This window comes from Colias croceus, chromosome 25 (assembly GCF_905220415.1).
Source record: "Colias croceus chromosome 25, ilColCroc2.1".
NCBI lineage: Eukaryota > Metazoa > Arthropoda > Insecta > Lepidoptera > Pieridae > Colias > Colias croceus.
Window position 1 is genome coordinate 617468 of NC_059561.1, and position 16388 is coordinate 633855.

A 16388-nucleotide genomic window follows, 5' to 3' on the forward strand; every position below is an offset into this window, starting at 1 on the left:
TATTCTGACATATTAAAACTGTTTTAAATTTCACAGTTTAAAAAAATAGATAAGGAAAGAGAAAATACGTAAATCGGTAGCAATAAATCCTTAAATTTGAAGTTTTAATAAGATTTATGCATAGTTTTTAACACAAATTGTCAATACAAAATAAACACTAATGAACAGAAATCTAGTCGTCTAGAGTCTAGACGACTAGATTTCTGTTCATTCTAGACTCTAGACATTAAAAATGTCTATTAAAAACATATAATTGTTTATGTATGCAAATTATCGAAGTAAGAATTTTATCAAGGAACTTATTTGATTTCCTTTAACTGCATCTTACTTTGAAGATATCAGAATACGCGTTATTGTCAACTAAAAAGATACAATTAGATCTAAAAGTTAATAATTTGAACATTATCTGTCTTACCACAAACTTTAGACAGGGTTTAACTTTAAACGCGGGTTCTCTTTAATCTGGTTTTGTCGTATTGCACATAGACAACTATTAAAGTGACAGATCCCTGGTTTAAAATTAGACTATGTTTAAATTGTTTTATGGTAAGACCATATATATCAAATACTGTTTATCTGAAACTCCAAACTATTAGTATAGCCATTAAGACATCAATATAATATTTCATAGTTTTTTCTTCAATCTCTTCAGTTATTTTCTTGTCTCAATAATCTGGATTTATTTTCTCTCTTATATTTTGTAACATTGGTATTGTATCATCATTTTCAATACATTCATATACTTCGTCTAGTTTAAGTTTTACATTCATTATCGACTGTGGCTTTCTGAATTCATCTTGTATTTGATAGATCATTAAAAATAAAAAGGTGATGTTTATTTTCATCAAAAATAATAAGCCTCTCGTTTTATACTTTAAAAACATAAATATCATCAAAACCACAGCATCAATGAAGTAGTTTTACATTTTCATCATTATAATGTTTTAGATGTTCAAAACATTGTCTTTAATCGAAATTATATGTTTTCGTTAGTTTTACTTCTTACCAGGTTTCTTAGCTCTTCCTTGTTTTATTACTTGCACGAGTTTCAAATATTGAGCTTCTGGATTCTCGAGGAATTCTTCAAGCATCTGTTGGATAAAATATTAATTTAATTTATTGTAGAAAAGTAGATTTTCAAGTATCTAAATGGAATATTAAAGATCTAAACCAATAATCCTAATTAAATAATAAGGTGAGGAATTTGAAAATATCAATGTCATTCACTAGCAAACCACATAGTTGTTCAGATTATTTTTAATCTAAGGAACCATAATTTAAAAAAAAAAGAAATTTATCGATCTATTAAAATTAGTAGAAATCATAACCTACATTTGATACTTCGACTAAACTTACAATTCATCATTACATTAATTTTTAGATAATCGTTTTGTCGTAAAGTATAGCAAAAGATGTGGGTTCACATCTTGTGTCACAAGTTTTTCTAGTCGATTTAGATTATCAAACAATCAGATACAACCAACACAACAAAAACAAAATACAATAAAAATAGAAAACTTACCGTAACACTAAGCTCGGAAGCTATAGCCGCAGCACACGCCGGGTACTCAGAGAGAGCAATCAAAGTTGGCAATAACGCGTGACTGCGAGATTTTGACACCAGCCAATTTGCTGGTAAAGTGCACAGTGTCTTGACCACACTCCAACCTTCGCATATTGCCTCCTGGTTGAAAAATACATATAAGAAAGTTAAAGAGGGAACGAAATGGACTAGTAGAAGAAATATAATAAAGTGAAATAGTAGACTAATAGTACCGTACCGTAGAAAGATTGATAATACGCAAAATCTAAGAATGGTCATAAATCATAATGTTAATAGCAATGTACTTGAATCTGACATCTCAATATTAGTTGTTTGCTACTGATTGAAAATATAGATGAACAAATAAGATTTTGTATATTTTTTTGAAGTGAAATGGTTAGAAAAAAATTTAGTATAACATTTTTTCGTTACGCGTGACATTTTTCCGTTACGCGCCATCTTTTTCTTATACCACTACCTCTACCTACCACGCGTGATTCGACGTATTTCTGTAAAGTTGCATATAGTAAATTATTTTTTTGAAAAATAAGGTTATAAAGAAGTTTCACTTCTTACGTGTGTACACTAGTACCTACACGCACACATTTTTTTCATATTTCTAATCAGTTTACTAATTTTGAATAATCTATACAAAACTAAACTTTTAAATATATCATCAACCATCTGATTAAGCAATTAAGATTACTACTAAATCGAAGTTTTTATTTAATAATGACATATCTTATCTAATTCTTTACTCCTATACAACACAATTATAACAATCTTATATCAAATAGTTTTATCACAGTTTTACCGAACATAAACCAACCCTTAAACAGATAACCGTAAACTATTCAATGCGTAATATCAATAAAAAAAATCCAACGAATTAAAATTTCGCCCTATCCATAGCCTACAACTTCTATATCTAATCTCACTACAAGCCACTTACAAGCGCATGAAATTTTAAACAGTACATTATCATAAACAAGACCCATCTGTTGACACAAAATTCATTATAGTAACGAAAGAATGCTAATAAATTATTCATAGTAATGGTCAGTGTAAAGTAGGAGGAGTGTCGGGCCTAATGCGCTTCCTTGAGTGACTCCCGTAAGAGACACCTGAGGCCGTGGGAAAGTTTACAATTTGTATTATTAATTCTCTTGATGCGGGCGAAATTGCTTGGCCGTTGTTAATCTTAATAACGTGGGTTGTTTATCGTTAGTAAATTTCTAGACAGATATCTATATATTTCTATATTGAGTTATATTTTATGTATGATAGAGCTCGCAAATGTTTTAAAACGCTTTTACTGTTTTTGTTTTACTATCTCGTTAGCCTTTAAAGTTGTATGTAATGTAATCGCAATTCCACAATGATATTATGTGCTAATTTACCACTTTTTATTTTATTTTGGCAATGAAGTTTGATCATAAATACTTGAAACACGTTTTTCAATATACGTTTTTTAACTCCCAATACATCCGCTTAAGCCACTATTTTTTTATAAATTACTAGCAAACCGGGCGAACTCCGTTTCGCCACCAGAGACACCTTTTCTTTGCTATAAACCTCACGGAGCCCGAGACCTTTCCAACGAATGCAAAACCGTGGAAATCGGTTCGTGCATTCTGGAGTTATAGCGTCAGGAAGGAAAACCCGACTTATTTTTATATAGTAGATAACTAGATAGGTACTGGAAAATTATTAAATTACTTTCATAAAACTAAAATATGGACGAAAATATGGGTTATATTTTCGTCCTTTATCTTTCCAAAAAGAAAGAGCAACCGAATAAAAATTAAATTTAAAACAAACATTCATACTTTCAACTCAATTTTTCCCCATAAACCGTCTATCCTTACAAAACAAAAAAAAACGAACATATCTATTAAGACAAGACAATAATAATTAAAAACATCCGTATATTAGTTCCCAGTCCACAGGTGTATAGTCAGGTGCGCCCGCATGACATTATTAGTCTTACACATTTCACACTTGAATACACGAAATTTAGTGACCATTACATGTTGTGAATATATTACATGTTTATTTTTATTTATTGTGGAAGGTTAATTAACTGTAACTAAAGTTTGAAAAACTATTTGAACCGTTTTAAAATAATTATAGCACTGTTGAAAAACATTAAATAAAATTTACAAGAGTTACAGAAACGTCTAGTCTGTAAAAATAAATAAAAAGTCACTCAATGTCTTTATTTTAAGACTCTCGGATAGAAAACGCATTTTTAATTATAACCTTACAATAAACAAAGACATTAAAACTGAACATTCTACAACAAGAATCTACTGATAGTTCTGTTTTAAAGTCAGCGTTGATACTAAACGATTAATAATATACTATTTTCACGTCAAGTCACTCAATGTCTTTATTTTAAGACTTGGATAGAAAACGCATTTTTAATTATAACCTTACAATAAACAAAGACATTAAAACTGAACATTACATTGAATACTTTACCATTTTTAACATTTGTCATAAAAATTAATGAACAAATTATTTATATTTAATATACAAACTATTATTATTATTATAAAAAACAACTAAATTACATTCTTACCTGTAGTTGTGGATTGTTGACCACAACAAAGCCAACGAGCACAATAAGGTCCAGGACCATAGTCTCAGAGAGGCTCTGGTCCAATCGTTCATTGCTTAGACCTGTGAATAAACAGATTTAAATATAGATACCTACTATAAATAAATATTAATGTAATAGATTTTTATTAAATAACCATTCGGAAAGAAAATAAAGATTTCTATATCAGGTAGGTCTGGTCTCTTAAGTGATGAGAGTACGGCGCTAGGTAATATAACATTTTTTTATTATTATTCATGGCAACATTTAAGTTTGTTACAAACCTAAATTTAAAAACAAAAACCTTTATCAAATTTCTTCAAAAACATAGCACAGATAGAAATACATAGGTAACAATAATTAACAATAGTTTGGAAAATCCAAAAGTGCACGCCTCATAATCTCATCCTTTACAATAAAATTGATTATTTATAAAGAGTACACTATAAATATAAAAAAGAAATAAAATAAAACAGTTGGAAAAGTAAAGAAAGCGGTACCGTAATAATTGAGCTATTTTTCTTGTGGCCCCACCTAGATGTGAAACTGCGCAGGTTTAAGGGACTGACTACCAACTTATTTTTTTAAACCTTGGCTTATAGTATAAAGAATCGAGTTTATAATAGTGAATTTTGAGTACACTATAAATTTTTTTTTTTTTTTTTTTTTTTAATTATAATCATCTGCGATCAGTCAATTGACTATGAGCAGATACTTTGGATCAGAATAAATTGGCGGTTGAAGAATTAAGAGCCAGTGCCCTAATCCCCCTTGCTAATGTAGCTCGACATCAATATTAGCTCTTTTCAGGCGTTTCATGGGTTTTAGTTTAAGCAATTGCTGTGAGAGGGGATTTGGATGCATTCTAAGTTTTTGTGTGTGCTTTTTGAGATATTTTTTAGCTTCATCCTTAATTGTAGGCATTTCTAAATACTCATGAATTTCAGAGTTGCGAGTGTACCATGGTGCTGCTGTGAGCACTCTTAAGATGTTGTTTGCACCCTTTGCATGCACATTAGGTTGGATTCGCTAGCGGAGGCCCAGAGTTGAATACCATATGTCCAGATAGGTTTTATTACTGCGCAGTACACTCTAAGTTTATTACTTAGAGAAAGAGTGGATTGTCTACCCAAGAGCCAAAGTAAGTTTTTGAAGCGGAAATTAACTTCTGCCCTCTTCTTTTTTATATGATCTTTCCAGGTGAGCCTACGATCCAAGTAGAAGCCGAGGTACTTCACGCAAGAAGAGTGTGGCAGAGTTTCTTGGCCCAAATGGACAGGCGGGCAGAGACCATGTCTAAGTGCAAATGTAATATGATGTGATTTAGGCGCACTTGCTCTTATGCGCCACTTATCTAGCCAATCTTGGGTTTTATTTAGCTGATTTTGTAGAGTATAGCTAGCTTTCTCGCGATCTGGATTGCATACTAGAAATGCGGCATCATCGGCAAATGTTGCTATAGATACCCCTGGGTGATGGGGAAGGTCGCTGGTGAAGATATTGTACAAGACCGGGCCTAGTACAGATCCCTGAGGGACTCCAGCTAAGCAAGCAAAGAGTTGTGATCTGGCATCATGAACCTTAACCTGGAACATCCTTTCGCTGAGGTAAGATTCAAGGAGTAAGTAATAGGAGTGAGGTAAAAACTGTTTGATCTTGCAAAGTAGACCCCTGTGCCACACTCGATCAAAAGCTCGCTGGACATCGAGGAAGGCGGCCGAACAGTATTCCTTATTTTCTAGACATTCCCTAATAATTTGGTAAACGCGATGAACCTGTTCTACCGTGGAGTGTTGGTCTCGGAATCCGTATTGATGGTCTGGAATCAACTGATCTTGCTGTAGTTGGGTTTTCAATCTATGCAGGACTACTCTTTCCCATAGCTTGGATAAGATCGGGGTAAGGCTGATAGGACGGTAAGATTGTGCTTCATTAGCTGGTTTCCCAGGTTTGGGAACCATTACAATTTGCGAGATTTTCCAAAGGGCAGGAACATACGATAATTTAAGTGAACTATTTATAAGAATAGTGAGGAAAACGATTGCTTTTCGTGGGAGTTCTTTAAGGATCTTAGCGTTAATCAAATCGAAGCCTGGAGCTTTTTTGGAGTCCATTAAGGAAATAAGTCTAGATAATTCGCGTGGCGTTGTTAGGCGCAGGGGTGGACAAAGTTGAATGTCTTGCTTAAGGATGGTGTCTATTTCAGGATCCTCGGGTGTATTAGGTTCATTTGGTTTAAAGATGTTAGCTAGGCAGCTTGCGAAGACATCAGCTTTCTCTTGATCAGTGCGCGCCCACGAGTCGTTTGATCTAATAGGTGGAGAACAATTCTGTGGTTGTGGAATGTTTTTAGTTGCTTTCCAAAGCGAGTGGACTCCATGAGCATCAGGAGACATCCTTTCGAGATTGCTTCTTATAGAATTATCTCTGGCTTCTTTTAGAAGATTTTTAAGGTCCTTGATAGCACGATTCAAGCGACTTTTGTCTGTTCTATTTCTAGATATCTGCCAAACTCTCCGGAGTCGTCTCTTCTCAGCAATTTTTTCACGAATTTCAATAGGAGTAGGAGTATTATATGCTTTGTGTTTTAGTTCAGGAGTACTTATCCATGAAGCCACTTGAATGAGGTTTGTAATATAAAGACAAGCATTATCTACTTCATCTGCCGACTTCATTTGAAGTTTTAGTGTGATATTTTCGTCAAGGTATTCTCTAAAGTTCACCCAATTAGTTTTATAATTGTAAAGCGTGTCGTTATTTGGAGTGGAACTAATAATACCTATGCTGAGTCGTAATATGATTGGAGTGTGGTCTGAAGATCCGTCAAGACTGGATTCGATTTGAGTGTATTTTGGACAAATATTTTTTATGATAAAGAAGTCGAGAAGATCCGGAATTTTGTTACTGTCCGTGGGCCAGTACGTGGGTTCTCCTGTTGACAATGTTGTTAGATAATTCATGTCTACAGATTTTTTAAGTTCGCGTCCCCTGGTTAACGTTAGCCTAGAGCCCCAATGTGTGTGTTTCGCATTCCAGTCCCCTCCTGATATAAACCTTTTACCAAGAGTGCGAAAATACGAAGTGAACATATCATCACTAATTCTATGTTTAGGCGGACAGTAGACAGCAGAGATATTAATAGCGCCGAGACGGTCTTCTACTCTTACAGTTGTAGCCTGAAGGTGTTTTGCAGGGAAAGGTTCCAGAAGCCAATGCTTTACATTATTTTTTACAACAACTGCAGAGCCACCATGTGCAACGCCATCTGGATGAGAAGTAAAATAAACACAAAAGCCAGGTATGCATATTTGACTTCTTTCTGTTGTATGTGACTCTGAGATAAGACAGACGTCAATCTTGTTTTCTTTAAGGAATGTTTCAAGTTCATTTGTGTTGGGAGCAATGCCATTGATGTTCCAGGCAGCTATGATAAGAGAAGTCATTTTGTAATTTTTGATATAAGGGTAGAGATGAGACTCACCAAGGAGCCTATTTGTTGAATGAGAATATCTAGCATCTCCACGTAAATATAAAAAAAATCATTATAATACATACACTCACACTATAAATATAAAAAAAAAAAGAATATATATAGATATACTAAAATTATGGAGAACAGTCGATATTTTTTTTTTTGTTTATTTAATAACAATTAAACCACATCGAATCAGACCCTGAAAAATGAAAGGGTTCTATTCCTGAGCATACTCAAGCGTAAGAGAAAAAAAAAGACTCGATTAGTAAAGTATTTCGGTCGCTATCGTGTTAACAAGAAAATCCTCCGCACATACAGACACACGGACGTCCAAGACAGAACTTTTTTAAACTGTTTTTTAACTAGTTTAAATAACAAAAATGACATCAAAAATATCATGAATGTTAAAAATAGTGTTTTTTCTTAATATGTGTGTGTATGTTTTATCTTACAAGTGCAATGTATGATACATAAAGACATTTTAAGTTTGAAAAATCAGATGTTTTGCGCGAAGTGACAGTAGTACCCACCTCAACGCTTCGCTTATGAGGCGTGCAATACACGTTAACCAAAGCCCAAATAACAAAATCTACGTATGTGCGATAAAATACATTTTTATTTCCTTCATATTTCTTCATAATAAACACCAAACTCACGCAAAGTATTCTTCCTAGGCGCCTCTTTATCGTTGGGCGCATGCTGAGACAGCAGCCGCGCGACCGCCGCGCGAAACTCGATCGGCCAACCGCCTTCACCAAACGCCTCCTATACAGTTTGTTACCATTTGCTTTGATTTCTTAAAGGTATGTTTATTTAGGAAGAACGTACAAATGAAAGGAGCTATAGAAACGCGACATAATTCGACAATAGTACGATAAATGAAAACAAAACAAGAACTCTAAAAATGTTTCTTAAATAAATATACAAAAATTAAAACAAAATATGTGATTACAAGAAAATGTGTGTGTTTTGTCCCTCTTAAATGTCGCAACGGAGGGATAACAGTCAGTAACAGTCTGATTTTTGTGTGTGGAGATAGAACGCTGCAATGGATACTTTTTACAGTTATAAATTATTTTATTATGCTGGAATGCGTATTCGAATCCGTGATTATATCAATTAGGCTTAGATTACAAAATAAAAGGCAGATGGAGCATGACAACCACCCGTCGCCCTTGTCAAAGAAAATACGAAATCAAAAGCAAATACGTCGCTGCACCAGTGCTATAGCGCATATAGTGTCATGCAATACGTCAAAAGGGGTTTGCAATTTTAGTAAAAAAATGCTGTCTTGTGATAATAAAACGCTGTAAAACAAAAAAAAAAAGATAAAACATCGTTTTACAGGTTTTCTGTAGATTATTTGGCTTATTTATTTCTTTATACGAATAATAATTTTACAGATATGAAGTAATACAAAACTTCAATGTATGCTGCCAGTATTTTGAAAATGAATTTGCCATTTTTATTGGTAAAACGGTAAAATGGTTAAAAGATCTTCAGGGTAATGCTGTTGGATTTTTCGATCGTGAATGTGTTTATTTATATAGTGCAATAAAGGTTCATGATCATTATTAGATTATTTTAATAAGCATAATACATTTTTTTGTTACTTTTATACCTAAAGCTTAAAAAGTAATAGTCGTTTTCGCTAGCGATTTAATTCATGTGAACTCCATGATGAATATGATGAAAATAAAATGTCCCGTATTCTCGACTAAAAACTACCGCTATTCGCATTCATATATTTTGAAAAATAAAAAATAATATAATTATTATAGCTGTTAATATTGAAAGTTTTTTTTTATGTAATTTATTTAATTAAAAATTGAATTCAACTATTTTGTCCATATATAACTTTAGTAGGTAGGTACTTTATGTAATAAAAGAATATTTACAATATTATAAAAATATATCATAAACCCGAATTTATATTAAAATAAAAATTAAAACTTGACTGCTAATTTATGTATATACAGGGTGTAATCGTTAAGTGTGCACAGGCGATTATTCCGTAACTATTACAGATATCAAAAAACTTTAAACTGATATCGAAAGTATTTAACCTAATGAGTAAAATGGCTATAATAAATTTTTAAAAATAAAACGAGAAATATCTAAAAAATTAACTTGAAACCCTCCCATACATTTAGTATGGGATACGAATATCCCATGTACATGGGTTGATCCAAAAGTAATGATAATCAATATTAAACAAGGTCATTACAGTTATAAAAATTATGTAGTTCTCTAGATAGTCTTCTAACTAGAAAATATACTTCAATATTTTTTTTCCTAAACTTAAAAAAAAAAAAAATACTTTGACTTCATCCACAAAAACCCCTCCACGCGGCCATCACTTCGCTGTCGTCTTAAAATAATTTATTGCTAAGAAAGTGTTTCTTGTGCCGAGGAAAGAGATAAAAGTAAATAGGAGCTAGATCTAAAAAATAGGGTAGGTGTTCAAGCATTTGGAATGCCGATTTTTGAATGGCAGCCATCGCAACTGGCGCTTTGTGATCTGGTGCATTGTCTTGGTGAAACAGCGTTCAGGTCCGCAGTTTTCCATGTCTCTTTTCCTTACTAACCTACCGCAATCTTTAAATTTGGTCTGTTTAGTAAGAGCCCAATAAAGTGGCTACCTTTTTAAAATATTCCACCATAATTATTCCTTCAGCGTCCCAAAAAACTACCGCTTTAATCTAACCTACTGATTTTCACTTTGAATTTCTTCATCGTCACTTAAGAAGCTCGCATCCAGTACATTGATTGTTTTTTGGTTTCAGCATAAACATGGTGAACTCGGGTAACGTCCATGATCACAAAACGTGACAAAAAATTATCCTGATATCATTAAAAATTTAGAAATTTACCCTCTACATGTCGGATCGTTGTTTCTTCTTTTCGTCGGGAAACATTCTGGCACGCACGGTTCACATTCAAATTAATGTAAATAATTGGAAACGTGGCCTGTTGATATGATTTTTTTTGTGATTACTTAGTGAATACATGAGCAAGCAAAAAACATTTATTTTATATTTTTATGTGCACAGGAAATACCCAATTATCATTACTTTTGGATCAACCTAGTACATTTAATATGAAAGATTTTAGCTTTTTCTTTATTTTTTTGGTTTTCTGCTTTAATTACTTCGCAAATTTGAAGGGAAGTTCATTTAGAAACTGTAAATAGAGCTCCTCATTGTATTGCACAATGAGGACATCACTTCGAAAATCTGCTATGAATACAAAATGTATGGGAAATAAAATGTATGGGAGCGTTTAATGTAACATTTTTGGATATTTCTCGTTTTATTTTTAAAAATTTATTATGGCCATTTTACTCATTAGGTTAAGTACTTTCGATATCAGTTTAAAGTTTTTTGGTATCTGCAATAGTTACGGAATAATCGCTTGTGCACACTTAACGATTACACCCTGTATAGCCTAAGTCACTACCGCGACCGCCACTAACATAATAATTCAGATGATTGCAATGAAACCTCACATCTCAAAATCGGTCCAACGGTTTATACTGCAGGGCGTGTCAGAGAAATATTATACATACATACATAAACTCGAAAAACATAACCCTCTTTCTTCCGTAGTCGGGGAAACATTTGGGAAAATTTTCAATATATGGTAACATAACACGCACACAAAAGCACCGTGTAGGTACGTACAGTGCAGCGGCGAAATGACAGCACACATAGCTTTATTGAAATGACGATAAATCCTTCGGTTTAGTTCGGCAACGCTCCATCTGTCTTTTATTTTGTAATCTAAGCAATTAGGTATAATTAACAATAACAACGTGTTTATTCTTCTATAGCTTCATAAAAATTACTATATCATTGTTGTAATAGACAAATAATATGTATTTTGGTCATAGTCAACTGTTATATAGTCTGTGTGGTATCACAGTAAACAAGAATTGTTTTTGTCCTCCTCCTGTCTCTTTGTTTCGTGGTGTAATGTCGTGTGTGCACAATTTAGCTTGTTATAAAGTATTATAAAAAAGACGTGTGGCACTCGGGGACTGCCGCGGTAAAGCTATTGCATAGCATGCCTTCAAGCCACACCTCCGAGCCCGTCGGAGTGGGGGCGTGAGGTTTTTTCGTTACGGAATTTCTCGATTCGGTCCCCGCGCTCAAGGCCCGCGATAGAAGCTATGCAATAGCTTAAAATAAAGTTAATTTATAAGCATCCGAAAGTTGTGTTTCAATTATTATTCTATATTTATAAACACCTGGCAGGTTAATTCCTTTGACCACACAACCAAATCCACGGGTAACAGCTAGTGCATAAAGGTAACATGATACACTCAAGGAGGTCGACCGTGACCAGAGGAAAACCCTCACGAGTCACGAAACCGTAACTCAGTTTAGACAATTTGCGAGGGACGAGTCTATTCCGTAACTTCTACAATTGGACGAAAGGAATAGATTTTTACCACTAATGGACTATGGAGAAGTATTTAAATGATCACGATTTTTAATAAATAATAGAAAGTTAAAGAATCAAAGCTAGTGCTTAAAAGACTTAATAATATTCTGTTTAGCGTAGAGTGAACAGGTACCTTCTAGGGAAGCGCGTACCATCTTAGACCACATCTCAGCTTAACATCAGGTGAGGTTGTGGTCAAGCGCTTCCCTATTCCCAATAAAAAAAAATAATAATAATTTAAGAAACAGTTATCTTGTGAAGCAAAATCCAGACTTGGAAAGATTTTTTACAATCATCATAGGTATTTTTTTTTTTTTTTGGTAACGGGGAGGAAATCTTCAAAAGATACTCTCTTTTGGGGGAAAAAAGAGAGCATGTGGGATTCTTACCCACTAAAACCTCCTCGACGGCCTAACCACAAAGCTTGGTAGCGGGGACTCCGGGATCTCTTGTAGAACGCACCAGAGTTATCATCATAGGTATAGATGATCGTAACAATGTTTAATAATTTGTTTTATGCTTTTATTTTGCCGTCTGATAACAGAAAAAGACGTATATTACCATTTTGCAATCAATCGTCAAAATCCTTAAAACCTTTGATGACAAAGTATTGGATATAGGATACATCCTATCTACAAAAAACTTGTAACACATTAGAAATCTCAGCTATGACGAGCTAACAAGATTCGCTCGTACAACTTTGCTCCCAAATCTCTGTTAGAAACATTCTACACACGTATTCGGTAGTTTTGTTATCAACACTGAATGGACGCGTTCAAATTAGGTTACTTGAAGTGACCACGCTCTATGACGAAATAAGAAGAATTGATAAATAGTATAAAGAATAAATCGTTGTTTTTTAGAGTTCCGAACCTCAAGAGGAAAAAAAAACACCCTTTTATGATCACATCTTTGTTTATCTGTCTGCCTGTCAAGAACCATTTTCTCAGGAATTTATTAAAGTTTACCTTTCTTACTTTGAAAAATATTTCATGCAAAATCACGATTAAATTGAATTTGCGCATTCCAATAAGAATTTTCATTTGTTGATATTTGTTTATTTTCTTTTTTTAATATTTGTATTCATACGTAATATTTCAATATCTGTATTAATTTAGTAGTTACATGTCTGAAATTTCCCTTTATACCGACAAGAAATCTCAAACTAAAAACACACGGATGAAATCTCAACAACATCCCGATTCCTTGCACGTATTGCCAACATCCGCAGCATCACGGTACGCTGTCACGCGATCGTATCGTCAACAGAGATTAGTTGAGATTTAGCTAATGTGGTGACGGATTTATTTCTTTTGACATGAAGGTTAATATTAAATTGTTACTTTTTTGCTAGAATGTTGTGTAAACAGTTTTTTACCCCATGTTACATCTTGAGTTAATAATACTGTTTAAAACCGTTTAAAAGTTAAGTCAGTAAACATATTTATCACAAATCGAAGGCAAAAGCAACACGAAACAGTAGTGAAACTGCATCTAAATCTATACTATAAATTAGCATGCAAAGAGAACAATGAACATCTTATATAAGCATTGTTTTATTTTCAATTCTTACTGACTGTAAATACCCCCAAAAACAAGTATTTGGTTACATTACATCATAAGCTTAGTTTTGAGAGTAAAATAAGTAAGCATGATTCCCAAGGGTAACCATCAAACATGAAAATATTGAAGATAAGAGGAGGGCACATAAGTATTTGTATTACTCCCTTTGAAATATAAAGTGGTTATCTTCAAACAATATACCATAATGTTATTTGTTTATAGTTACTGTGTAGGCACAATTTTCATTGTTATTTATTTACATATAAGTACATATTTTAAAAATATTTGACAAACATGAAGGACAATTATTAATGTTTTCTTCTATAGTCTGTTTTTGCAAGAGTAACGGATAACCTTTTATTTATTTAAATCTTAGGTAATAATCTAGTCTTAGGGCCGATTTTTCAATGCCCAGATAAACAGCTAGATAGACTTTATTCTTCAGTTAACAAAATATTCAATTTTTCAATAGACGAATAGGACTTATCTATCGAATAACTACGTTATTTGAGGAATAAATCTATCTGCTGCTCCAACGGCCAGATAGCGTGCTATTCGACGATTAGACGTTTGAGTTGACAACTGACGCGTCAAATTTGGGATATTTTCGTATGTAATAACATAGAGCGTAGAATTTTTACAATAAAGCCTCTTTCTATAAAATAATTATCAATTAAAATCATATTGAAATTGATGTTTTTGATAGTACCTACTGATGATCATGCCATTGAAAATTTGCCGGACGCTGCCTTTATGTCGTTTCCATCGTAAAATATATAAATTTTAACACAAATTTAATCAAAACTCTTTACTCGAATCAAAACAATAATCAACAATCATAGAACACAAGATAAACTTAAAATGCACTCCTGACGTGAGTCATAATGACGGTTGTTGACATATTGCAAGTTGACTCTATCCCGCTCTAACCTGACTAATTTAATATGTTTGTTTCGCCACTCCAAGAGCAGAGCTGCCAATATGGAAATATTTGGTCAGATAGTTATTCATCAAATAAATCACGATTGAAAAATAGGCGAGCCGTTATGAGTTAGATAAGCAATTGAATAAATCTATTCGAGGGGTAGTTATTAGACTGTTTATCTGGGCATTGAAAAATCGGCCCTTAAGAAATCAAATCGAGCAAATAAATTATGTTATTTCGTAAATTTAATTTTACTTTTGCTTTTCGCGATATATATGGACGTCATTTCAAACTTTTAAGCTTTGTTTTCAGACGCTATACTTAAGTAGTAAGTAAGTAAGTATATGTTGATTATAACTTTATAAGAAACTAGCTTTCCGCCCGCGGCTTCGCCCGCGTTTTCAAAGAAAAACCCGCATAGTTCCCGTTCCCGAGGGATTTCCGGGATAAAACCTATCCTAGCTCTCAAGTTGGATCGAACTGCACATGGTGTGCGAATTTTATTATAATCGGTAAAGTAGTTTAGGAGTCCATTGAGGACAAACATTGTGACACGAGGTTTATATATATTAAGAAGATGTACATTAGAAATAATTGTGATTAATAATCTGATGTAATTATTGAAGTGATAGTTCTTTCGGCGCGTTGAAAGTAAACATCAAGGTCACTCACACGTGACACACGTGACTCTCACACGTGACACACGTGACACTCACACGTGAGTCGTATCACGTGACTCTCACACGTGACTTCACACACGACACTCAAACACGACACTTCACACACGACAATTCACACACGACACTCAAACATGACACTTCACACATGACACTTCACACACGACACTCAAACACGACACTTCACACACGAAACTTCACGCACGACACTTCACACATGACACTTCACACACGACACTTCAAACACGACACTCAAACTCGACACTTCACACACGACACTTCACACACGACACTCAAACACGACACTTCACACGCGACACTTCACACACGACACTTCACAAACGACACTTCACACACGACACTCAAACACGACACTTCACACACGACACTCAAACACGACACTCAAACACGACACTTCACACACGACACTTCACACACGACACTCAAACACGACACTTCACACACGACACTTCACATACGACACTCAAACACGACACTTCACACTTCACACACGACACTTCACACACGACACTTCACACACGACACTTCACACACGACACTTCACACACGGCACTTCACACACGACACTTCACACACGACACTCAAACACGACACTTCACACACGACACTCAAACTCGACACTTCACACACGACACTTCACACACGACACTCAAACACGACACTCAAACACGACACTCAAACACGACACTTCACACACGACACTTCACACACGACACTCAAACACGACACTTCACACACGACACTTCACACACGACACTTCACAAACGACACTTCACACACGACACTCAAACACGACACTTCACACACGACACTCAAACACGACACTCAAACACGACACTTCACACACGACACTTCACACACGACACTTCACACACGACACTTCACACACGACACTCAAACACGACACTCAAACTCGACACTTCACACACGACACTCAAACACGACACTCAAACACGACACATAAACACGACACTTCACACACGACACTTCACACACGACACTCAAACACGACACTTCACACACGACACTTCACACACGTCACTTCACACACGACACTCAAACACGACACTCAAACACGACACTTCACACACGACACTCAAACACGACACTTCACATACGACACTCAAACACGACAC

The 16388-nt window shown here is 34.4% G+C and overlaps 1 protein-coding gene across 1 annotated transcript in view; it reads right to left on the reverse strand.

The window, feature by feature from the left end:
- Positions 1 to 224: 224 nt before the first annotated feature.
- Positions 225 to 16388, reverse strand: part of LOC123702991 (227 kDa spindle- and centromere-associated protein) — a 79399-nt gene continuing 63235 nt past the window's right edge. Inside the window, exons 18-21 of the mRNA XM_045650856.1 lie at positions 8277 to 8385; positions 4128 to 4228; positions 1523 to 1684; positions 225 to 1091 (exon numbers count right to left, since the gene is read on the reverse strand). Of these exons, the coding sequence (XP_045506812.1) occupies positions 996 to 1091; positions 1523 to 1684; positions 4128 to 4228; positions 8277 to 8385 (468 nt within the window). The 3' untranslated portion in view covers positions 225 to 995. The remainder of the gene's footprint in view (positions 1092 to 1522; positions 1685 to 4127; positions 4229 to 8276; positions 8386 to 16388) is intronic.